Genomic DNA, 24981 nt, shown 5'->3' with positions numbered 1-24981 from the left:
GCCCCCCAAATCAATATCAGCAATGTAGGAGACTGTCTTTCAACTTTCCACTTCGGGACCTGCCTTGTCACCTTCGCAATAAATGTCAAAATGTGTGGTAGCATTGATCAATTTAGCGCCCTTGATATGTTACTTATCAAGTAAGAAAGTGACTAAAGGCAAAAATACTTAATGCAATAACAATACAAGCCCCGTATCCGGCAATAAACTGAACCTTCTCGCTAAACTGGTAAACTTCGGCGCCGATGGATGCATTAATATCCCCATTGTGTGTCGACATTCCAAGCGAAATCGTCGAAATCACAACATCTTGTAGGTATCTCTCAATACCTGCCGCGGAAATGTTGAAATGAGCATTATATCTGTCATCTAATCCAATATACGGGCTCCCCAGTACCTGTGATGCATTGCCTAGGAAGAAAATAACCCCCAGTCCAGGGCCATCTCTACCTGTTGGGTGTTTAGCTTTTAGGGGTAACATAAAGTGAAGGACTGTACTCACTCATCTCTACCTCTCCTTGCAAGGCATGCACTGCAGCCCGGCTGATTCCATATGCTTGGGCATTGGTGAAATTTGCTTCCAAGCTGTCGTTGGCGAGGCGAGGCGTTATGCCGCCACCATAGAAGAAATAATAGAAGAATTGTGTTTGAATCCAAGCGTTTTCCGACCAGACCTCCCTCTCATTTTCAATACGCACATCGATGGACTGAGATGAGTCAAGTGAGTTATTAATATGAAGATTGTATGTCGCCAACTTCATAGAGCAGTCAAGAGTCTTGATACTCCGTGACGTGCAATTCTCTGGTCGAGGGTCAGTGTACCAGCTCATCTTAAAAGAGTTATTGGTGCGGCTGTATGGTTCGTCGGGACTGCTGTCTTTTTCATCTGCCGCTCTGTAGATGATAGAGCAGCCTTCCGACAGAGCATCGCGACGACTATGCTCCTGGCAGTGAAACCGAGGCCCCTCGATAGAGATGTCGTAAACACACGAAGCGCCACAAGGCGAGTCAATCTTGACTGGCCTGCCAGACGATAGCACTTGAGCTGCCAATGCATTCAGACTTGGTCTCAATTGGTTCCTGGAATAGTCAGTTGAGAAATGTCTAACTTGGTGTAAATACTGACATGTAACTGAGGTCCGCATTCATTTCAAAAAACGACTTCTCCACGAAGTCTTGGTAAGTGCCATTTCCGTAATCGCTGATATTGATTGTTGGCACAGCATTCATCGTCAAAGGCACAGAATTCTGAAATTTGACCGTCAGTGCTCCAGGAGGAAATACAGCGGCAAAAGGAATCCCAGCACAAAGAAATCCTACAAGCCACAGCCTCTTAATATGTAGAATATGAGCTAGTACCCTGGGCCGAAACAGATTCCATGGGCTGGAAGCAAGAGTATGGAGCTTAGTGTCCTGACTATAGAAGGATTTCTGTCTGAGAAACCTCGCCAGGATCTGATTGTATGCCACTCCGAGACCTCCAAGCAGGGAGACTTCAACAAAAATGTCCAATATATTGGCTAACGCCGTTGAGAGTCCCTGGCCAATCGTTGTATTAACTGGACGGTTATTCAAGACGGCGAAAAACGCGGCATGGATGCCCATGAAGCAAACGGCTGTGACGTATCAAGTAATGTTCAGTGCTGAGCAAGAAGTCAGCAGAGGAATAGCACTAACCAACAAAATAGAAAATGAAGATTGGCCTCACGGCTCCGGTCGGCCTCTTGTGTGTTGCTGGATTATGTCCTCGTGAAGATCTACCTGCTGTTGTCTGAACTGCCATTTTTCTGGACTGCATCCAATTGATTCTCTGTGGAGGATTGTATCTTTTACTAATCCTAGGGGGAGCTTGCAAAACGAGAAGTTGGATAGATCTAGTTGACAGCCAGTGGCTACTTATGTTGGTGAGATGGAGGAGATTTCGACGCCTTATTAAATACGCCGGTCTCGACCAGCAATTTCTTACATGTGAAAATCCTCCCGGCGCCTATTCTCTCTGTATAATTGGTAGCCTGATTCTTCCTGGAGTCTGAAATGTGAAACACTATGATACAAATAGTGGGCATTAGGGAGCTAGGAGTGCGACTGAATCAACGCGGCACTGAGGAATAGCAAGGCAAGCAAGAGGACAGAGAGGGCACATGGCAGTCCTTGTGAAGACATTCTAGGTGCCTTAGTGCGAATGGTTGGCTGCCACACGGTGTTAGGATAACTACTTCCCCTATAGCAACACCGATAACCTGAGAGACTGCCTTTCAGTTTTCCACTTTAGGACCTGACTTGCTACCCTTTCCATAAAGACTCTTGGTTTGAGCTCAAGGCGGCGAACGGGCCCCGTCGAGCAGCGGATGATTGGAGCCTATGGGGAGGGATGAAATTGAGTTAATGGGCAGCCGACAGCAGCTGAAAGACGCCTCCAAGCCTAGAACAGGCCTCTGCAGAAATGGCTTCCAGCCTCTCAATAATGGCTAACCATCCCAGCCAATACCATCGATCATAGCGGAGGCCGGCGCCACAACTGGGCGTCTATCTGAACCAAGTTGACCCTCCTTGCCCTAGAAGGCCATTGTCTCACTCTCCCCTTTACAAGAGGGCTGACCTTGGCAACAGGTTGTAAATGGTGCAGTCTTCTCTCAGCCGCAGGCTAACGGAGCGCCACTGCACATCTCCAACAACAAACCCTGTCAGCTGTTTCAAACCCCACGAGAGACCAAATATTTTAGGGGGCAGTGCCTCCTCTGTTGTCTCACAGTCTCATCTGCTCAAGAGCACTTTGTTTTATCCCCCCCTAATACTCTGAAGGTGTCTCCACATTGAGTAAAAGAAGATCTTTTGACATTGACAATTTATTGATCTTTTGACCGCCAGCACGCTTTTATAACTATGGCAGAAATTCGGCCTACAGAGGTCGCAGTTGCACCCGCGTTTGATGCGGCTGGCCCGGCTGTGACTGCTCCTGCGACGCTTCATCAGCGCGATCTTTTCGGTCGCCAAAACAACTACGGTTCCTGTGGCTACTATTCTCTCGTGGGCAGCGGTTTGTCTTGTTAATTATCATGTTGAGCCTCCAATGATCTAATACTGTCACATAGATTGGGCTACCTGGAAATGTGGCGAAGAGAATGCCTGGACTACGACTTGCAAAACCATCGGCTCACACTTTGGTTGCTTCGAGAATATCTTCACGACGTGCTATCCCCGCGCATCTAGCTGTGATAGCACAGACCCGCGTGCCCTTTGTTGGTTCGTCTGTTGTGGCCCAAATGATTGCAAAGGTTTGGCTAATGTGTGAATTCAGCACCGGGGTCGTTAATGTGGACTATCCCTATTGTGCGACAGGCATCAAGGTCCTGGAAGACGGCGACGAGCTTTCTATATATCTTTGTGGAAAGTCCGAACAACAGGTTCCCTTCTACGAATCAACCGTTATCAAGGTAACAACGGGTAGTACGACTGGAGAGCAAACCATTACCAGTATTGATACCACCAAGGGCTTCATTGCCACAAAGACAGCTGAGCCTGAACCGAGCAACCCTACCCCAGTTGGAGCCATCGTTGGAGGCGTTATCGGCGGTGTCGCACTGATCGCCGTCTTGGGGCTGGCCTTTTGGTTCCTTCGAAGCAAGAAGCCGCAGAACAACGAGGTTGCCGCGGCACCTGCACCTGCACCTGCACCTGCACCTGCGCCTGGAATCCCCCCTCAACAATACCAACAGCAGATGAGCCACCAACAAGATGTGCCTCCTCCGGTCATCTACGACTACAACAACAACACTTACGCCAGCTATCCAGCTCAGGGCTCCCCGCCTCCCCCCAGCGATCCAAGATACAGCCAAATGTTCGTGGACGGCGCAGGTTCTCCGCATCAGAGTCCTCCCATCGAGCCTTACAAGACGGTTGTATCACCTGTTTCCGAACTTCCTATCGCTTCCTCCCCTCACGATAACTCGCCCATGTCTGAATTACCCGCTGAGATGGCGAATTCGAGGAACTCAATGCCAAGGTAAAACAACCACAGGAGAATCATGACTAATTGGGGAAATACTGGAGATAAGGAGAAGGGTAAATAAGACTGGATCAGATTATTAAACTAATGGGGGACTTGAAGTAAGCTAACATAATTACATGGTGAACGTCCTAGTTGACGGTCTCAGGGTTATAATGAGTGAATGTTTGGATGTTAATATTTTTCTATTTTTTATATAATCTCTTATTACTTCAGAGCACCTTTACTGCGTTGCCCTGCTTGACTACTCACCAATTAATGGCGACCTTTGATTGGCTAATCTGGCTACCCATGGTACAAGGCATTAGGTTGTTGCATCGGGAACAAAGCTGACATCTCTAGCGCCTAGTGCTGCCATGCTGATGCAGTGGGAACATATATCGTCAAGACCACCATGCTCATGTTCAGAAACAGATAGACAATATAACAGTGAGAAATTCATGTTCTACTGATAACATACGCTATTTGCTATAATCTATTTGCCGAAGTACTTGAGTTCCAAGTATCGAGCAATTGGGTACACAATCGCGGTGACCACAAAGGTCAACTCATTTGCAACGTCACCTCCATATGTTCCGATCAGCTTACCAAGTGGCCCAGTGAACCAGGTCTCTACCATTCCCATGCACCACGCAACAACACCCAAGAGGAAGGCAACAGAGGCAGCGATGCCATGTGGCAGCCTCTCCCGAGTGTTCCAGCCCTCAAGGTCGTAGTTTGCAAAGTCACGCTTGCGGAAGATGGTGTGTTCCTCGAAAAGGATGACGAAATAGCTTGTGCACCAGTAACCCAGGAGACTCAGAAAGTCCTGTAGATATGTGTTGAGCTTTTGACGACCAACGATAGCCAGAATTATGACAATTACGAAATTGCCGAGGGTCCAGATGAAGCGAGGAACTTTGGCACACGGGGTGGCCATCTGTTGGAACGAAATGGCTGATGAGTAGAGAGACATGATGTTGGTGTTGATGCCGCTGAAAGATAGCAGAACGAGAAGTAGCTTGGCGAAGCCTCGGGGATGTAGCATGTCTCTGATGAGGAAGCCAAGACCCTGGTGAGGATCCTCGTAGGCGGTCTTCCAAGCTTCGACATTGTTTAGTGAGCTGGCAACCGTAGCTCCTGCAGTCATACCGATCGCTGTAGGGATACCAATACCGGCAGTAGTCAACAGCCAAACTTTAAGCCGCGATGTATTGGCTGGGTAGTGTGCATAGTAGTCCGAAGCCATAGTCGCCCATGATGCGGAGCTGCCGTAAACAATGGCAATCAGCGAAAGCACATTGCCCGAGAGATCTAAGCCTGAACTAGAGGCAGGGGTCTTGTTGTCGGAGTGCGGTCCCACCATGCCGAAGATGATCATAAATACGATGAAGTAGATACACCAGGCATATCGCTCATAGATCAGGATGTATTTGAGACCCAGAAAGCTGATGGCGAGCGAAACGATGGCGATGATAATAACACCGACGACAAGGGATATATGCCCGTCAGCAACAGCCGTAAGAGCCAGGCCACCGCTGATGGTGGCAACAGAGGCCCAACCCAACTGTTCAATACCATTGAGGAAAGCAATGATCTTGTTGGGATACCACCCGAAGCTGTAGCGAGAGACGGAAACCTGACGTAGTCCGGTTGCAGCACCAAAGGTAGCGCAGTATGAAGATACCGAGCCACCAAGGATAGACGCAAAGATATAAATCAGCAGGCTCTGCTTCAAGCTCAGGCCAAACTCCCAGCCCAAGAACCCAGTGGCGAAGCAGCTGATGCCCATAGTACCCGAGGCCCAGATCAGAGCCATGTTGAGCTCCTCGTGCCATGGCACGGGTCGTTTGTCCTCTTCTGTTTTGCGTACGATAGCCTCTGACTCGACGCCGAGAGCCTTGTCCATACGAGCCTCGAAGCGGCGGAGGCTTGCCAAGACGCCGTGTCCGTAGTCGGCTGATGAAGTGTAGGCTTCGGCGGCCGGAATGTCGCCACTGCCTGACTCGAGGGACAGCTCGTGGTCCCCGCCCTTGAGCTTCTCATTGTAGGAAGCCATGCCGATCTGAGCCCTTGGCGTTGTAGGAGCCTGGATAGTAGAGATGGGCTACAGCTAGAGACGTACGTGGGTGAGAGGTGAGAAAGACACAGGCCACGCAGTAAAAAGGGACGTCGAGAGAGGCAAAACGAGCAGGCTCTCATACTCTATTTCTAGATCCTGCAAACCCCACATTGGTCCGCACAATTGAGGGTTCGACCGATAGCAGTTGCCGCTTCTCCCGTGCCCACCTAGTTATCGCACTCATTCGTGGGGTACGATACCACTGGCCTTCCCAATTTACTGTCACATCAAGCCTGTAATTGGTCATCGTCAGACCCTCCCAACGGCGATAAGCGACACTTATCAGTCCTGGACCAGGATGTCGTGTGCGATGGCGCGTGTAACTCACGAGCAGTGTGTCCGAGATGTCGTACACGCTAGAAGCTCAGGAACGTCGGCATTGGCTGCAGCCACTTAGATGCCTGTCAGATCCGTTGCCCGATGGGGCTACTTATCAATGACCCGCTGAGAATCCGGCTACCACGGCATCGGAATAGGTGCCGTGGAGAATTAGACAAGGGACTTTTTAACCTGCTTCCTGATGCGGGATGGTTTTTACTCCACCTGGGAGCTGGAACAAATTTCTGTATCGTTTTGTTTATGGCCACTTGGGCCAGCAATTCGAGATATTCGGGACTAAGGTTAGATAGCGGAGATGGCCGCCAAGGTCTAGAATCAGCGCTGAATTACCCCAGAGCTGTATTAACTGACTAAAACCCTATCAGATTAATTCACATTACTCATCCAGTCAGAAGATTCAAATTAAATGCCTAGTGAAGCCATCAGCATTTCTCCCTTCTGCTTTTACAGTGTCCATTAAGCCCTTCATTTATATGACATTTTGAATTCTCTAATTCTAGGGCATTTGCAAGTTTGGAACCTATTAAGCTGACATAACAAGTATAGATATCTGTTAAACTCAACTTTCTTAAAAGTCTAAGAATATCATTTTTCAACCATTCTTTAATCGTTGGATGCGAGAACTCATAGCCCCTAACGTGTCTTTGTTTCCTTACAATTAAATTGATTGTCCAACCTTCCTCATAAATCGCGAGTGTGGAAGTAGGCGAAGCTGAGGCTGCAGATATTTGCGCCCATGTATATTAGATCAAGAAGCTGCCAAGTCAGTACTTCTATATTGGCTTCCCCAAATTCCGCACAATATCGATGTAGGGTAAGCTACTTAAGTTGACTTCTCCAGGATCGGCCTACCTTAGCCTAAAATTTCTTAACCCCTGTCTTCTGTCTCATTGGGTAACAAAGTCGTGTGACTTTCTTGGCCATGGTCCCTAACGATAGCTTCCCTATGATCACTTGATCACAATGTCTCCTCCATCATCGTGTGTTTGATCCTCATCCATGCTCTACGGCTTTACTTCCTTTTTAATACCCATCCCCAGGGTAAATACAGTCCTATCAACATTCCCGTAGTTTGGTTACATCAATTAACCTCAGGCTGATCCACCATTCAATCCCGACGTCATCGATACCCCGCGTTTTGCGATGGCGTCCATCCGCCTCCTCGCCACCGTAACGCTCCTCGTCGTCATCGCTTCAGCCCAGCAATGCAACTTCAAGACCCTCAAAACATCCTATCCAGCACCTGCTACCGACGACAACTGGAACTACAGTATCATTGCCAATGAACTCAGACGACCTCGAGGTATTTTATTCGATAGCGAGGGTGCTCTCATTGTTATAGACTCTGGAAATGGTATAATCCATTTCGAACTCGATGATGAAGGAGGAACCTGCTTGCAAGTCAAGAAGAAGACCACTCTGCTAAAGAAGAATAATGTAAGAAACTCATTTCCCGAACCCTTTATCCTTCGACCATCAACTAAATGATCTACTGTACAGCTTAACCATGGCATCGCCCTCTCTAAAGATGGACGAACAATCTATGCTTCATCATCCGATGAGGTCTTTGCATGGTCCTATGACCCATCCAAAGTCACCCTCAGCAGCTCTTCTGTCAAGACTCTGGTCTCCAATATGACCAACGGAGGCCACACCTCACGAACCTTACTGATCTCGCAGAAACATCCAGACATGTTGCTCGTGTCCCGCGGCAGCGATGGAAACGATGACGCAGGTGCTGAAGATCGTGACTCAGGCCGCTCTCAGATTCGCGCCTTCAACATCTCATCATTCAGCAGCAATTCCGATAAGAAACCCTACGATTACCTAGACGGCGAGATTATCGGCTGGGGTCTGCGCAATTCCGTCGGCGTAGCAGAGCATCCAGAGACAGGCGGCATCTTCAGTGTCGAGAATTCAGCCGATGAACTACATCGTGACGGCAAAGACATCCACAAGGACAACCCAGGCGAGGAGATGAACTTCCACGGCTATCTCAATGGCTCTGATGATCAGGGTGGCAACTACGGCTACCCTCTTTGCTATACCCTCTGGTCTACAGATGGCTTCCCCAATCTCGGCGATCTCAAGATAGGCGATCAATTTCCAGCTGATCGTCAGGCGGATGGTGATGATGCTAAAGCCCTTACTGACGAGGAATGTAAGTCCGACTATGTTGCTCCAGTACTAGCGTTCCAAGCGCATACCGCGCCTCTAGATCTGAAGTTCGATGAGAATGGTACAAAGGCCTATGTATCTTTTCACGGAAGCTGTAAGATATCCTCCCTACCGTAGAACCCAGTTCACAGCTGACGTCCTTAGGGAACCGTAACCCGCCAGTCGGCTACCAAGTCTCGTACGTAGATTTCCAAGACGGCCAACCTGCATCTTCTTCACGAAGTACAAACGCCACTACACCCATAATTTACAACAAAGATATTACAAAATGTCCGGATGACTGCTTCCGCCCCGTTGGCCTGGCATGGGACTCCAAGGGTAGATTGTGGTTCAGTTCGGACAAGACGGGCGAGATCTTTGTGTTGAATCACAAGAGTGGATCGGGCTCAAGTGGAGGGAATGGATCAGAATCCGGTGCTGGCAATGGCGACGATGATAATGATTCCGCCTCTCTACAGCCTGGATCGGCTGCTTTCATCATAACTATTGCCGCTTTGATTGTAGGAGGCTTACTTGCATGATGCTTCTAAGCGACGGGACTTTATAAAATTGAAAATTGATACTGGCTGAAATCTATAAAACATGTGTACACCATAATGTTACATCTTCTAGTCTACGTTGTACATCAGAAGAAAAATGTTGTTGGTCTCGAGCCAGGTTTCCTCATTCGAATTCAATGATAATCTCAGGAGCGCCCTCAAACTCAGCAGGCATTGTGTGGACAAAAGTCCAATGATTGTGATCGTAAATCGGGCTTCCTGAACCGCCATATCGACCAGCGAATGTGATCTGTGGCTCGGGATTTGCATTTCCAGACACAGATATCGAGATGCCTTGAATATCAGCCCACGACTGGACATCCCTCTTCGCAAGTGAGGGAGACGCCACAAAAGTAAACACTGAACTGCTCGTCCCTTCAGGATAAGTGACTTTCAGTTTCTTTGGCGAGACTTCCATCAGGACGTGGGCCTCGGTAGGACGGAGCTGTATGTTGCATTAGTAAAAGCAGGAGTGAATATTGAAGCCGTGTTAACTTACGCTGAGCCATCCGATGTTATCATCTTCATAGGACCAATGTGCAACAGCGGGATGGAACTGGGCCTTGTTATTCGACGGTCCGTTTGCGCTCTTTGTTCGATACGACTGTGCTCCGATCATGAGCGACTCGCTAAGCCACGTCGTGATATTGCGGGTATCAAGATCGTAGGGCGGATAGTAAGCCTTCCCTTCATATGTCCTCTCTCCGTCAAATGTCTTCAGTGACTCCTTGAGATCATCCGAAAGCAACGAGTTGTGGAATTCCGAGTGGACGGCAATGAGTGGTGCCCAAGCCCAGTCACGGGCATGGCTCATGACCTCCGGGTACTGCCATAGACCTGACTCTTTCCTCCCGATGATGGGCGCGAGAAAGTGAGATAGAATGCCGAGAGACTTGGTCATATCGAAGGTATATGCGCGGTCCCATGGACCAGCGAGGTTCCGCATGCTCGGATTCCACAGTTGCGATGTGTAATTCCAGACACCACGCAAGAGATCTGGGCCTCTCTTGGAGAGAATACTATCCTCATCGCCATACTTGCACCAAAGCGTAAGGCCAAAGAGTGAAATGCCGGTATAAGTCGCCGAGTTGAATTCAGAAAGTGTATCATGCAAGTCAAAGAGGTTAACAATCTCTTTCGCATAATCCTCTCCAGCCTGTGTCATATTGTCATCGCCAACTTGGCGACCAGTCCAGCTTGTCCCGATCGCGCGCATGATTGCAGGGTTGCTGTACGATGGATAGAGATTATCTCCGTTGACACCACCCACGCGGTACGAGTCGCCAATACTGCAGTTATATAGACTGTCCAGCATAAGCCCCTTCAAATCGTCAGATAACAGATCGCCGAACTCTTCGTATATCGTGATGAAGCTGAGACCCACAAAACCTCGCCAATTGGGGTCCCACGATCCGTACATTTTGGCAGGGTACCATGCTGTTCCAACCGTTGGCTCCTCTGGTTCTCGCGTATAGTCGCCATACCACAAATCTTTGGGATTGTCGTGCTGGTCCTTGATAACATATCTTATGACATCCTCAGCCCTTGAGGCATCGCCGTCGCCGTTCCGTGCAAGAAGCCCGACCGCATACCACGTAGAGGCCAGTGTCTCGTGGTTCATTGCGGCGTTGGAGTTGAGGTCGTACAGCTGTGAGATCTTGGGGTCGTAGAACCTATCCATCCACTCCATAGAGTCTTCAACCATTGCTTTCGCCTCTCCTGATAGTGCCCATGATTGTGCAACATACTGCGTAATAACGCCGAGGAGACAAGTATGCAACCCAACAGAGAGTTTCATATTGGCTCCGAAGATTGGAAAGGATCAAAATGTTTCCTTTAGCTGATCTGTTCAAGAAGGTGATGAATGTCAATAATTGTCAGCTACCGAGAGAAAATGTTATCTGAACAGTCACAAAAGTATGGAGCAGACATTGCATATTTGTATCAAGTCTTCTGGCCGATTGGCAATTGAATCAAGCGCGTATCTTGCGGTTCTATGTCTTCGTCTCCTATCCGAATTCTGTCTGAAAAGCAAAGCCAGCTGCTATTAATTTCACGTGAGCCAATAAGGGGTTGTCACTCGACGCTGTAGTATGAGTTCATGCAGGTAAAACAGTAGTCAGGAGATTTCGACTTGGCCTACATAGCTCCGTGACCAGTGCATTCTGTATCGATCCCTTAGGAAATGAGCTTCCACTTAAAGCGAAACCTTTTGGTTAAGGAGGGTTAATAATTAGCAGTGGTATAGCACTGGGGATAGCTGGTGCTTTGAAACCGGCTTTGTTTCCGATGCCCAATAGACCCCATGATAAGATGTGATAGGCCAGTGCAACAGATATATCCTCATTGATAGGAACCCTGGAGCTTGTGATGCCGGGTCCTGGCTGATCTCCCTAAGCACGTGGCGAATAGCAGCAGGGACTTTTCTCCTTCACGGGGAAGTTTTGTCGCGGAAAATAGAGTCATTTATCATTTGTTTCATGACACCTAGTTTGGATACTCACGCGGCGCGTAACGGGTCCTTTTGTTCGGGCCGCATGAAATTCGGAAATAAATCGTTTTGATCAATGCATGGCTTAATCACGAAGCGCCTACCCCTGACGAGATGCGGGGACTTGTCGATCGAGATTTGAGCGCAACGTTGCATTTCGATCAGACCGTAGAGGTGATCTACAGAGGAGAATGTGACTCGGGCGCACAGGCGCATTCAGGTTTGAACAGCTTAGCTGTAGCCAGCAACGATTGCATGCATTGCCTCGGTCACAACCTTGTCGCGCAGACATGTCGAAGTAGCTGCAACGATACCTTTTGGTGTTGAACTGACTGGCAAGAAAACGATATCGGCAGAGAGACGGCGCACCGTCCGGTTCTTTTGAAATGTCGGACACGATAAAAAGGCGTGCTTTGGTTGTGAACAAGGACGCCTCTAGTAGTCATCTCTTTATTTTCATCTGAATGATACTCTGGGAAGTCATGCTATAGAGGCAGGACATGTCTGCTTTGTCACAAGCCATCACCGCGCCGCACCTAGAAGTACATGAGTCAAATATTTCAATAGTAAATGATCTTAACAGTGGGTTTATCTTTTGACCCTAGTTATATCAACCTGGTGAGTTTAACCACCATGTCGTACCCTCGTGGCATCGACACGGGCCGTTCAAAAGACGGGAGCGGCTCCACATCCCGGCATTGAAGACCACGTTTCAGCCACAGGATCCAATGAATTTGTATTGATTCAGCAATTAACTATGGGCAACCGGTTAATATTGGTATACAACACTAGGAAGTTAACATAATTAACAGGAAAGATAAGATATATATATTTTAGCTAGAGTTTCCCTAAATTCAAGCCGATGGAGGATGAAACGTAGAAATGAATTGTTTCTGGAAATCCCCAAACTTCAGCTTGTAGTGCACCGTGCCAACCACGTCCTGTTCAGTGATATTGGCCATAGCACTGGTAATGACCTTCTTCCCAGCATCAGGAAGCGTAGTTCGGCGCACTTCAACCGTAGTGCCATAATCATTAAACCACTGACGCGCCTCATAAGCTTCATCCTTGCATGCCACAAACGCCCCGGGCTTGGTGCATGGTTCGCCGCACAGCTCCCCGTTCTGCACGCCCTTGCAAACCGTTGAGAAGTCGCCTGGATCGGGGACGGCGTTGTGTCCTTCAATGGTGAACTTCCAATGAATCATCTGGTCCTTGCCGCGAGTTCCAGTATAGTCATTGCTGTGCCAGTCGTTCTTTAGATCTTCTGGGTTGGTGACGACATAGGGTGATGCCCATGCATGGCAAGCGACTACGGTAAGGAGGACGACTTTGGCAAGCATGATTGGTGAAAGGCTGGTGGATTATTAGTATGGGCTTCTTCTTACTTATGTTGCCAGATTGGAACGTTAACTCACATCCGGGATATTGTGGAAAGAGGAAGCACTGGCTACTGCAAGTAGGTTATAAGTGGAGCATATGTCTCTGGAGGTTTAAGAATCAGCAACTACGAAACTGAATGCGGGATTACTTTCTCTTTTGTACTTCCTGGAGGAAGGTTTATACCCCTGTGGTACGAGAAGTTTGTTCCATACAGCCTTGCTCATTGTATGCGCATAATTTTATTTTCCTTGTCTATTAAAAGCTTAATCCATCGGCAGTTTACTATATTGTGCCGTAGATCCGATTACTGGTGTATTAATAGCCTAAAATCGATTCTGTTAATTCATTACTGCATATTGTACAGGCATGCAGAGTAATTGTGTTCTGAAACATGTCGCAAACATTTGACATACCACCGTAGGCCCTTCAGTAGCAGAACTCGGTGTATCCGCGGCTGTAATCGGGATGACCTTTCTTGACTTAGCGGACACATAACATACTTAGAAGACAGACAAAAGAGACCCTCCAGGTTCAAATCCCCGTCTAAAAACTACCAAGCATACCAATCTTTAATTTATTATCTAAATCACTCCTTTCATATTCACTTTACAAGGTCTTAGTAGTGGTGCAAGTTACAAAATCCGAGAATCGGTGGACTTTTTGCACCTTTTCGGCCCTTAGAATTAATTTATTACTAACATGGCTAAAGATGCAGACGCCACTTACGGATGTCGCATTGCAAATCCAATCACAAGCCAGGATGTGTTGGTACTGTATAGGATTTTCGGATGGCGTTGCTTATCTCCGCACATGCCGAAAGCTGCTGTTGTGATATCATACTCTAGATGCTTAGCGCTGTTCTCCAACCCGATCACTGAGGCTGTTGCCGACGAGAGTCGGCCGAAAACGTCTTTGAGAAAAGTATAGAAAAAACACAAATGACCGCGTCAAATAATCCTGGAACTCGAAAAACATCTCAGCTATACATTGCAGTGAACTCTAGAAAAACAATTTTAAATCCCAATTCTTTCAAAGATGTCGTCCACCGAAGCTATCAACAAATTCGTTGAGAGTTACGCCCAGCTCTTCAAAAATGGGCAGCGCTCCCCCATTCTCCGACGCCCGGACCAGTACGGCATGAAATACGAAGACATCTTCTTTCCGTCTCTCGACGGAACCATTCTGCAAGGATGGTTCATCCCCGCAGAAAATTCACAAAAACTCATTATCGCCAACCACCCAATGACTTGCAACCGATACGGGTATCCTGGTCATCTGGAGGGATATGGCGGTTTCGGTGGTTTCGAAGTCAACTTTCTCCCTGACTACAAGAGCCTACACGATGCCGGTTACAACATTATTTGTTACGACCTTCGCAACCATGGCATCAGTGATACTGGCTCCGGCGGTATGTGCGGCGCTTTGGGATATTATGAAGCCCGTGATGTTGTTGGGTCTCTAAAATATGCCCAGTCTCGCCCCGAAACCAAGAACAACAGCATTGGTCTTCTCAGCCGCTGCATGGGTGGAAACGCCACCATCCACGCAATGACACATTTCCCAGAGTACTTCAAGACCATCAAGGCCATGATTCTTCTCCAAGCTGTCTCTGGGCATGCCTTTGTCGAGAAGGGAGCTATTAACTCCGGCCTTGATAAGGAGGCCACAGTCGCCGCCTTTGATAAGCGCATCTATGAGCTTACTGGCTTCAAGTTGGCGGAACTGACTCCGCTGCCTTTGGCAAAGAATGTAACGGTTCCGACCCTTTTTGCTCAGGTTCGCAAAGATTTTCTGATTGATACCTCTGACAGCCAACAAATCTTTGATGCTCTTGGAAGTAAGGAAAAGAAAATGGTCTGGATTGAGGATACTGATAGGCGCTTTGATGGTTATAATTACTTTGCAAAGGAGCCAGCTGAGATGCTTAAGTGGTTTGAGCAGTATGTCTAGGTGGTTCTTTTATCTTTACTAGGGTTAAATTATAAATGTCAAATACCTTGTTGCAATGATTGATGGTTTCTTACACAATACAACAGGCTCTGCTATAGTGTCATACCTACTCATATTGCAAAAGCCTTCTGACTATTTTCAGTTTATGGTTCTAAATATCTGTTGACCTGAAGCTATCCTGGAGTATCCCAGATTCACATCAGGTTCAAATTGCAATGCAAATAATATTACTATACGCCTTGTAACCACTGACTAAACATGTATCGTCTTTCAAATATTATCAGTTTGAGTGATCGATAATGGCCAAGTCCAAATCTTGCCATCTCCACAATTCGGCTAGATTTCCAAGTTCCTCTTCAGATATAGATGCAAAAATAGGTTGCTCTAAGCCCCCGTCATCAAGGCTCGATAAAGATGGGATATTCTTATCCATACTGGACTGGGCCATAAGTGATTGACCAACCATAGATATTTCATGAGCTTGTACCGTGCCATGAGAGGGGTGGTGGCGTTGAGGGCCAAGATTTGGTTGACCTAGTAGATTATGTTCAAGGCCGGCGTTTGATAATCGGGTGACTGAGGCTGTGTACGCTTCATTGTGAGAGTCAACAGAAGGGCTGTTGCTCTGGCAGTTGGAGATGGTGCTGGGTGCAGCACATGCATCCAGCAGAGGCGATGCCGATTTCGAACCAGAGGTTTTCAGACACTTGCGTGGAGGTTCATTGACTTGTGGAATCCTGGGAACCTTGCCCCGAGCCTTGATGCGTAGTCGACGAAGGATCTTATGGTAAAGTTGAAAGTTTGGAGCAATCGTCCTCAAATGCCTGATCATATCTAGAGCCATGTCAAATGAGTCGAGTATCTCTTGACGCCTGGGGGCTGAGCCATCTTTGTCGTGGACCAGAATGCTCGAGTATAAGGCAGCCGTGTCGAAAATTGAAAATATGACGAAGTGGAACTTAGCATCACGAGGCCAGACATGGTTGAAGAACCCACGTAGAGTGTTCATCAACTTCAAAGCGTAGTCTATGCCGTCTGATCTTATTTGGACCTCAGCGTTGGTCGCGGTTTTGGCATCGATGGATGTGGCCAATCGAACACGAAAAGGATCCAGAATCATGGAGTATCCCATCGTGTGAATATAATGGCGGTGGAGCGGAATCCATGGGCAAATAACGTCCTGGCTATAATCCGGATTATTGAGGTCAAATATCGGTGGAAACTTCTCCATCCAGTCTTCCAACATTTTCTGATACTCTTGAATGTCGGCAGACTCAACGACATTTTTGGTAGACCCAAACCGATTGAAAAGCTTTCTAATAAGCTCGGACTGTAATTTCAAGTGTAACAGCGGTGATGGAGTGGTGCCTTCGAGGGTCAGCTCGGGCAGCCCGACCTTGCAACAGGTTCGATCTATCATCAGAGGTCTTGATAGCAGTGCAGACATTTGCCTATCACTTATCAGATATGTTGACTATTTTGCCAGCAGAGTACCTACCAATCCCATGTATCAAGCACACACCAAACTCGTCGGTACATTTCGCGTTCAAAGTCAGACATGTCGAGCTTAGAAGCTTCTTGATGCATACCTGCGAAAATACATTAGCGCTGCCGGTAGGCTACGTGAATTCGAACCATACCAATCTCTTGAGCTTCCCGAATAGCGGCGGATAAGCTATACCAACACTCCGTGAACCGGGCTTCCGACTTGTACCAGTAACACGAGTGTAGCAAGTATTGTACACCATGTAAGTGACCTTTTCTAGGTGGAATGATGCTGTAAAGATCGTTTGAAGCACTGTGGTACCGTTCTGTGAGTGTCTGGGTCTTTTCACCGAGTTCATGCTCAACCTTTCCTTGTAGCTCGATACTTAGATATTGAGCGGAGCATGCGCAAATGACAGTCAGAAGACACGTCCATTGTAACTTAAGGGGGTTTCCTAAGATCCGATCGGCCCACCAGTCCCGGTAATCATCTAGAAAGGTCGAGGGATAGATGATGTAATAGTGAAAGTTGACGTTGTCGAAAAAGTTTTGAACAAGGGTGTCTAAACGTGGGATTTAAAATCCGTCAGGCAATATTCAGACAGTTGCTAGAAACTTACCCATAAATGATCGTGTAGGAAGTACATCCAGAACGTGTTGAAGTTGTGGGCATGACTTAGGATCCATGCGAGGTTGACTCGGCGGTGTCTTCTCTTTCTGGTCTATTATTAGTCGCTCTCCTTTTGCCTTTCCTGTTATGGCTAACGTTGGGGCGGTCTAGCATACTTTCACTTTAATACAAATCTTAGAGACGAAAGACTCTGAGTCGTACCCTAAAACCTGAAGCACTTGTGCCTCATCCATTTCTTCACCAGATTCGTCTTCAATCGTTTCCTCGTGAAATCCAGTATCTATTGGGCGCTTCTTTTGACGTGGACTCTGACGTTCGACGGACCTGAAATGACATTTGCTTGCTACATTCCGTTTTTGGCAGTTATTACAGGGCCAATTACGGTCGCACTGTTGTTGAAATTAGCTGCGTAGCGAATCGATTGAGGCTGGCTGGTCTTGCCTTCTGCTTACGACGCGAACACTCTGTACAGGCGGTGCGGCCGGAATTTGGTTTTCCTGTAGCCTCATTTTCATCTGTACTGAAATTCATGTTCAATAATTACGCGATGATTGGTTGCGGCTGAGGTCGTAAAATGGGGGGAGTAGAGGAGACAGCGGGGTGAGATTGAAATAATAGTGAGTGAGGTTTCAGGTTTAAGCTGTCTAGGCCGAAATGCATAATTAATGAGTTCCGGCGAATAGCCGGAGCGTGCCGAAATAACATTAATCCGACCTATTTCCGTTTCGTGATGTTGACAATAAGAGTAAACAACGCCAATCTTCCCTCTTGAGATATGTAATTAAATTCATTACGATAATATGTATTAACTGATATTTTGAAGGTGGTTTGACGACGATTTAGTAAGACAAACAAGTAACAGCAAGCCAGGCGACTAATATTTGGTGAGCTCCACCTAGTCTCAGACAAACCAAACCCAGTGAGTCTTGCTAAACATAAAAGTCAATAGCTGTAAAGATGTCAATACCTTAGTTACAGAAGCTTTTCCAGGAGTGGCTAGAAGAATTAAAGCAGGGATAAATATTTTGTTGAACAGTTCATGAGTAAAGTTGGGGACATAATAACTAACTGGCCTGTATGTATCAGTTGCATTTGCTGTCTTTCGCCAAGCTCGCTTACTATACGAATAGCCTTTATAGGGCATAAGTTGCAGATAATGAATAATACAGCCGTATTTGTTAGACATACAGACTATTTTCATTTAGCCTGTTGTTTAATTAATTTATCCAGGCGTAGCATTTGAAAAATATGCCGAAAATGGTTTACAATGTGGATAGCAATGTGGATGTATGAAAAGAGAAGCAAGGGAATTATCGTAAGACATGCAATTGAAGGACTCTCTGCACCACGATGAACATATGACTACTGACTCAAGACATCGTACATGGAACCCAGGTTTTGCAAGGTTGCGTGCTTTCCCCTCCAGAATTGGATATATAAACTGGAATCCAGTCTCCAAATTACTCAGAAGTTCTACACTCAAACCATCTCGACATCACTCGAGTCACAACATTTTAAATCACCTCCCTCATTATGAAGTCGTCTATCTTGACCTCGCTTATGCCCTTCGTGGGTCTAAGTATGGTGTCTGCTATGGCATGCTTATACACATTAGATATTTATTATTACTCATGCTGATTAGTTCTCAGGCGGTTGACATCCGTTCAGATATCCCAGAGGGCTACACTATTGTACCTATGACTTGGGTCGGTCCCATTGAAGAGGGCGGTAAGAACCATACCTTCAAGGGTACAGCTGAGGTAATTCAACAGCTGAACATGTATTTCATGACGACATAGCTGACATATAATCACTCGCAGGAGGTGCTGGCTCAGATAGAAAAGCTCAACCCCAACTTCGCCGAGTTTGCCGACAACAAGACGAAAGACGACAGCACGAAGGTAACTATACGGGCTCTGGAAGCTCGACAGCCGGTAAGTCCCTCTTCAATTGCTCTTCTCAGTTCATGGATCTCATGTGATAATGCTCAGACTCGCGTTGCTTGCGATGGGGGAGGCCCAAACGGAGGCCAAAGCTTTCGCACGAAAGTCAGTGACGCGCGCCAAGGCATTGACCATCTAAAGAGGCTTGGAGACTTTGGGTGCGGTGCCCCTGCAAGATCATGCGCACGCATGACGTGCAACTGGCAGTCTGCTATTTGGTTCTGCAATGACGTAAGCTGCGTTTCTTTTCCCACGATACTACCGGGCCGACGGCTGAATGTATACAGAATGACTACGTGGTCAGCGACCGCTGCGACTGGCAGGGCTATCTGGCTGAACTGGTGATTGAGAAATGCCAGCGGCACGTCAAAGCTGACTGCTGGGTTCCTAATCCTGGTTGTACCAATTGCTGCCAGGCTATTGATACGTGGCTTGTTATGGGCGCTCAGTATGATGTCCGGAATTGGAATGTCATGATTAACGGAGCGTGCTAAGAACCTACATACTGCTGCTGAGAGGAGCGCGCTCTAAAGGGATCTTAGCTGCTTTTATAGCAGGTCCTTCAGCAGTTAAGTAGGATAAGAAGGAACAAGGCAGCAGTAAACTCTGTAGTGCAATATATATTATATTTAAAATTATTATGTATTAGTTTTATAAACTTAATTACCTTATACTCTTTTAGCTATTAAAGCTTTTAATTACTTAAATATAACTTAGCTTAAGAAAAGTATTAACAATTTAACTTTTTTAAACTAGCTTAAATAACTTAATTAATACAACCTTAAATAATTTAACCTTTTTATTATATAAATAATCATTCTTAATGTTATTTAATAATAAATTAATATTTTTTTATAATAATATTTAATATATCCTTTAGTCTTTAATATTATTTATAATCTTACCCTTTCCTTTAAAGTTTAAAGAGCTGGTTAGGGCTATTATAATAGGTATAGATTAGGATTCGTCCTGTAAGGATGCCCCCTTAGGATCTACAACACTATCAGGACAGCTTGCACTGTAAACTCTATTAAAGATATTATAAAAAAGCTATGTAACTTGATTATGTTGTTCAGACTTACGATACAGGCACGCCGTTATCCAAGTTATCGATATTGCCGCCCTTAAACCGCCACAGAGCGCGTTTATCAGCCTGCCCGAAATCAATTTGGACAGTCAGCAGATGTATTAACGCGGATGTTGGCATCACAACTTTAAGGCAGTTCAGTCCTACTGAAAGTGCAGGTATGTTTTTAGAGCTAGAGGTAAATATAATAGTTTTAAAAGTCTAACTCTATGTTTTTCTTATCCTCTATAAATAGCTATTAATATATATTATAAGCTTATTACTATTTTATATACACCCTGTACTTAATTTTATAAAATAATTATTTTATTTTATATAATTATATTAACTAATCTCATCCTAAGAGATAACTACTAGTCTGAGCCAGATGTATATATATTATATAGGCCATTTCATAGCGCAACATCTAATAACATAGCCCTCATCTACAATGAGATATAGTTCATTCTCCAAGCTCTGCTAATTGAGATAATAAAAGCCCCCCTAAGGTTGGAGAAAACCCCTGTAGAGTTGTTTCGTACAAATTATCCAGAAAGGCGTCCGGGCTGTTGACTTTGTCCCGACATAATAGCCACTCAGGCAGGTCTTGGTCATCTGCAACTCTCCCCTTATTGATACATATATCAATCAACAGAACTATTCTGAAGTATGAACTGGGATCTTTTAGGAGAATTTCCGTCCAGCTTAAGTTTGTGGCCCACAGGCCATTCGCTTGGGACACAGTCTCAACTTGGTCCGCTGCCTGTCTCACAGCTGCCTTTAGCAGCTCGACGTCATCGTATTGAGGATAGAAGAAGCTCAGGGCTTCGGTAAAAGCAATCAGACTGTACTTTTCGGAGCCGGCACCCCAACAGTTGATTGGCGTAGACGGAGCATTCGTTGTTTCCAATTTCGCGGTAACAACGCTGAGTGCAATTGGTATTGCCATACATCCAATACTAAAGCGAGATACATCAGCAAGCGTCGCAATACACCTATTGCGTCAATCCTGACTTACGCGCTGACAGGCAACCACCGTACGAGTCGAAGCCTATTCAGGTTACTGAATAATTGTGACATGCTTGACACTGCATCTTGCAAGTTGTCTCGAATTGTGAGCAGCTCTGTTGGCTCTCCTATCTGATCGGTGGCAGACCTCAAGTAATGAGATAGTTTGCAGTGCTGTAAGGCGATTTTTGAATGACTGTTCCAGGGTCAGCAGCAGCTTAGAGAGGTAGAATGCCTATGGCAACAGGAGGGAATACCTAGTAGTAATACATGTATAGAATCCCAATGTGTAGGTTAACAGATTTGTGGAGAGTTGGCCTTTTCTCCATGGTAGAATTTGGCTGCTCAAAGGGTGGGAACATTACTGAGGCATGACTGAACCACTGATTCATAGCACTCTCACATTCTGAGATTCTAGGAAACCCTTCAACATCTAAGTTTTGGTTAGACACAGAGTGGTTTCTCAATGGGAAGGCGACTTCCAGAACGTCAGTTAGCATCACCATGAAATTAGTCGATACTTCCAAGAGACAATTCAGACTCTTTTTGCTCGCTGGATTATAGACGCTGGATCTATAGACTTCATCTTCGAGATCTGAGGCTTGAAGAGCCGTTCTGCACCCAAAATTGAAGGTAGAGTGGCTGATCAACGGGCGGCAGCGGGCACAGAGTGACATGATGCGGTCTGCAATAACACAGCACCACCACAGACGGCGGAGGCTTCCTTGACCCTTGGTTGACGACGCATGTGGCCTCGCAGCAAGTCCGTCGGCATCCAAATATCGGGCATGCTGCACAGCACGGCTTAACCAAGTCTGGCAGGGAACTAACACCATGTGTAATGGAGGGTACCATAGCATTAGTAGAATTGATGCCTGGGCAAGTGGCAAATGATCGCTTTCTGCGTGTAACTCGTACAAAAGCTGGGTATACACATCAGCATCCTTTCCCTTGGTCCACTGCACCACCTTGCTTCCCTTACCTTTGCTCGTCTGTAAAATTGCGCCCTGGCCTGGCGGAGAGTCGTGTATCCGAGATTTCTTATGCAGTCAAAGGGAACAAACTGGTCGCCAGCGATGTATCAGTAACCTTTCCAGTTGAACTCAGGTTTCAGATGACCCAGTATTACAAGCATATGGGATACACACCGTGCAACTACTGAAGAGCATGGCCTGGAAAAGAACAAGAGATATGGTATCTAGACCTCTTTCGGCTGTATCTGTGAGGTTCTGTGCATACATGCCCCAGAAGGTACCCTCGTCGATGATAGGGACCATTGGGTGGACGTGGAGAAAATACTGTTCAACAAAATCATCCAGCACTGGTCGCATAGGAACATGGAGGCAACCTTAGGACTCGAGATAGTTGACATCTGATGCTGATATATTGTGAAGGTTGCTTATGGTGAGAAAGCGAAAGTGAGAGTACGTTACCACCATGCTTGCTGACGGGGCTTGTGACCCATTCTGGGATATGGATGGGTTGCTGCTTCTTGATGATTCCTGACCCGTATCACTGTACACATGATCAGGCCGTGCGATGGACGGGTCGCTGGATTGAGATGGGCCGAAAAGGCTTTCAGGACAAATTCCCTCGTGTGTAGGAATATCGGTGGCAGATTCTTCTGTCCTGTCTTGTGATTCGGAGACTCCTTCTTCCATGTTTTGTTTTGCTGAGGCGTCAGTGGGAACTCGGCGGGTGTGACGTCCCCCTCTCGTTGCTCTGCTTGTCGATACTGTAGTCAGCAACCAATGAGGTATATTGGACAGAATCGGCGGTCCTCTTTACTGACAGACGCGTAGCCCTCCCGACAACCAGGCAATTCTTCCCCAGATGCCGGCAGTTGGTGCACGGCTGAGCAACAAGCGAGACGTCGCATCGAACCTTGCGTGATCGGCAGGATAGGCACGCCTTCATTGCCCTCTTCCGATTCGAGTTGGAACTTGGCATGTCTATCCAAGCCGAGCCTCTGAAGGAAGCGTCTTCCATGGCGAAATGTCTATTTGTGTACGGATCCAAGAATTACTCTTGATTCTGTAGGAGATAGATATTTGAGGGGAAAGGGATGCTAACTAACGCCTCCGCTGCATTTATGATTTGACTTGGCTGAGTCCGGGATCCACATAGTTGCCGAGGTACCCATCGCATTGGAGTTAGCAGTAGCGTAGCTGTAGTGCGAAGTCCGACCCGCAGGTCTGAGGCATCGCTTTGTTTGCATTCTTTATCAAGGTTTTGCTGTCACGCGCTGTTGCGTTCCCAACATTGGTTCACGTGTCATGTACATTCATCGCCCGGCATTCTCTTCCCATTAGGTTCGTAGGCCCACAGACTGGACAAAGCACGTACTCTGATATACGCAATCAATCGAAAGCCCATGTCGCTTATAAGAATGATTTCACATTTTCAGCTCTAATGACCTTTATGACTGTGCCAATAGGTATTGATTTATGCTATATATATTCAAGATCTAAGACCCCTAATACCATTCAAGTACATGTTGATATTTGTTTCAGTAGCTATCATCAAAGGGCCAATGCCTCTTCCAGGAAGTCGATCTGTCTGGCGATGTTCCTCTCAAAGGCTTCTCCGAAGTAGACACTGAAATGGTCTTCGCCATTCATGATAACCAGCTTCTTAGGCTGAAGCGCCTTTTCAAAAGCTTCGAATTGAGATCGCGTATCAGTGATGGTATCGTCATCTGCCACGATCATAAGCAACGGAGTTGGAGAGATTTGGTGAATATAAGCAAGCGGCTCGGAAAGGCTGCAATTTGCGACACTCTGAGCCGTCACCGTCTCAACCCAGGAGTATCCGCGACGAACCATCTCCTCGATGAACTTGACCGCTGATGGGCCAGCAAGAATCGCACCAGGATTATCGTGGACAGCGCCATCCCGCAGCTCGGGGTACGTAGGGATCATGGTAGGGTTGCCCGTGGTCACAGCATTTCCGCGTTCCATGACTAAGGTCGCAGGTGGTTGCCGGCTAACTCGGGATAGCCCGTCGCCGGAAACAAAGGGAACTTGAGCGATGACGGCAGCAATGTTGCTGTTGAGAGCTGCAGCCTGGATAACATTTCCACCAGACATGCTGGAGCCCCAATACACGATCCGACTGGGATCAACCTCAGTAAGTGTAGTGGCATAATTGAACGCGTCAAAGTAGTCCCTTGCTTGCATATCGGGGTCAACTTCGTGACGGGGAACACCTTCACTTTCACCAAAGTTTCGATTATCATACAGCAGCACACCAAACCCGGCGGCTTGAAATCGCCGGGCAAAGTCTGGCAAGTACTGAAACCTTTCTCCACTGAACTAAATCAGTAGTCGTTAGTCAATCCAATAAATAGGAAATAGATATTGAAGCACTCACGCCGGCCGTCATGATAATACAGGGCCGTCTTTCTCCAGCAGGATAAAATGTGCCTTGAAGCTTCAGACCATCATAAGTCTTGAACTCGACACTTCGTTCGGATGACATGTTTAATAGTATGTACAAGTGAGTTTAATGAGCGTGGCAAGTTTGAATGTGGATTATTGTTGACTTGGAACAAAAGTAGACGAGAAGCATTGGGCATTTACAATAGGCAACATATTACAATTAATATGAGCGTCTCCGAGGTCCGGCACACTTTGGTAGGCATCGGCTAACCGGTAAGACAAGGTCAGTCAACCACGTGCTTATTCCATCCGAGCACATATCCCAACTGTCAAGCATCAGCGTCTATTTGTTGTAAAATATCAAATAAACGGCTATTTCACCTCGGAGGTGATACTTGATTGGGCCCGGTTTGGGAGATTCAAGCCACATGATTGGTTCGGCTAGATTGTCCCCCTTAGCCGCTGTCCCAAGCCGACGGCA

The 24981-nt window shown here is 46.7% G+C and overlaps 11 protein-coding genes across 11 annotated transcripts; 4 read left to right on the top strand and 7 right to left on the bottom strand.

Annotated features, from left to right (window-relative positions):
* Positions 1-136: 136 nt before the first annotated feature.
* Positions 137-1783, bottom strand: FPRO_05542 (uncharacterized protein; the record flags this gene model as incomplete). The annotated part of the gene is made up of 4 exons (XM_031229643.1): positions 137-450; positions 503-1080; positions 1127-1616; positions 1678-1783. The coding sequence occupies 4 exons, from the start codon at positions 1781-1783 to the stop codon at positions 137-139; spliced, it is 1488 nt and encodes a 495-aa protein (XP_031079859.1).
* A 1100-nt stretch (positions 1784-2883) lies between these two features.
* On the top strand, positions 2884-4007 carry FPRO_05543 (uncharacterized protein; the record flags this gene model as incomplete). Its single annotated transcript, XM_031229642.1, has 3 exons — positions 2884-3037; positions 3093-3243; positions 3299-4007. The coding sequence occupies 3 exons, from the start codon at positions 2884-2886 to the stop codon at positions 4005-4007; spliced, it is 1014 nt and encodes a 337-aa protein (XP_031079858.1).
* Positions 4008-4481: 474 nt separating this feature from the next.
* FPRO_05544 (uncharacterized protein) lies at positions 4482-6044 on the bottom strand (the record flags this gene model as incomplete). Its single annotated transcript, XM_031229641.1, has 1 exon — positions 4482-6044. One exon carries the CDS (start codon positions 6042-6044, stop codon positions 4482-4484), a length of 1563 nt encoding a protein of 520 aa, XP_031079857.1.
* Positions 6045-7589: 1545 nt separating this feature from the next.
* FPRO_05545 (uncharacterized protein) lies at positions 7590-9145 on the top strand (the record flags this gene model as incomplete). Its single annotated transcript, XM_031229640.1, has 3 exons — positions 7590-7883; positions 7947-8718; positions 8769-9145. The coding sequence occupies 3 exons, from the start codon at positions 7590-7592 to the stop codon at positions 9143-9145; spliced, it is 1443 nt and encodes a 480-aa protein (XP_031079856.1).
* Positions 9146-9287: 142 nt separating this feature from the next.
* Positions 9288-10961, bottom strand: FPRO_05546 (related to OrfH-unknown, trichothecene gene cluster; the record flags this gene model as incomplete). The annotated part of the gene is made up of 2 exons (XM_031229638.1): positions 9288-9608; positions 9663-10961. The coding sequence occupies 2 exons, from the start codon at positions 10959-10961 to the stop codon at positions 9288-9290; spliced, it is 1620 nt and encodes a 539-aa protein (XP_031079855.1).
* A 1547-nt stretch (positions 10962-12508) lies between these two features.
* On the bottom strand, positions 12509-12997 carry FPRO_05547 (uncharacterized protein; the record flags this gene model as incomplete). The annotated part of the gene is made up of 1 exon (XM_031229637.1): positions 12509-12997. One exon carries the CDS (start codon positions 12995-12997, stop codon positions 12509-12511), a length of 489 nt encoding a protein of 162 aa, XP_031079854.1.
* A 1075-nt stretch (positions 12998-14072) lies between these two features.
* On the top strand, positions 14073-14987 carry FPRO_05548 (uncharacterized protein; the record flags this gene model as incomplete). Its single annotated transcript, XM_031229636.1, has 1 exon — positions 14073-14987. The coding sequence occupies one exon, from the start codon at positions 14073-14075 to the stop codon at positions 14985-14987; it is 915 nt and encodes a 304-aa protein (XP_031079853.1).
* Positions 14988-15267: 280 nt separating this feature from the next.
* On the bottom strand, positions 15268-17256 carry FPRO_05549 (uncharacterized protein; the record flags this gene model as incomplete). The annotated part of the gene is made up of 5 exons (XM_031229635.1): positions 15268-16438; positions 16486-16576; positions 16628-17035; positions 17093-17189; positions 17239-17256. The coding sequence occupies 5 exons, from the start codon at positions 17254-17256 to the stop codon at positions 15268-15270; spliced, it is 1785 nt and encodes a 594-aa protein (XP_031079852.1).
* A 1380-nt stretch (positions 17257-18636) lies between these two features.
* Positions 18637-19540, top strand: FPRO_05550 (uncharacterized protein; the record flags this gene model as incomplete). The annotated part of the gene is made up of 5 exons (XM_031229634.1): positions 18637-18672; positions 18753-18863; positions 18924-19037; positions 19095-19277; positions 19334-19540. The coding sequence occupies 5 exons, from the start codon at positions 18637-18639 to the stop codon at positions 19538-19540; spliced, it is 651 nt and encodes a 216-aa protein (XP_031079851.1).
* A 463-nt stretch (positions 19541-20003) lies between these two features.
* Positions 20004-20253, bottom strand: FPRO_05551 (uncharacterized protein; the record flags this gene model as incomplete). The annotated part of the gene is made up of 2 exons (XM_031229633.1): positions 20004-20073; positions 20129-20253. 2 exons carry the CDS (start codon positions 20251-20253, stop codon positions 20004-20006), a joined length of 195 nt encoding a protein of 64 aa, XP_031079850.1.
* A 3389-nt stretch (positions 20254-23642) lies between these two features.
* FPRO_05552 (uncharacterized protein) lies at positions 23643-24600 on the bottom strand (the record flags this gene model as incomplete). Its single annotated transcript, XM_031229632.1, has 2 exons — positions 23643-24434; positions 24493-24600. 2 exons carry the CDS (start codon positions 24598-24600, stop codon positions 23643-23645), a joined length of 900 nt encoding a protein of 299 aa, XP_031079849.1.
* Between the last annotated feature and the right edge of the window lie 381 nt (positions 24601-24981).

This window comes from Fusarium proliferatum (genome assembly GCF_900067095.1).
Source record: "Fusarium proliferatum ET1 genome assembly, contig: FPRO_scaffold003, whole genome shotgun sequence".
NCBI lineage: Eukaryota > Fungi > Ascomycota > Sordariomycetes > Hypocreales > Nectriaceae > Fusarium > Fusarium proliferatum.
Note: the sequence above shows the minus strand (reverse complement) of the source record. Positions and strands in the feature narration are given on the sequence as shown.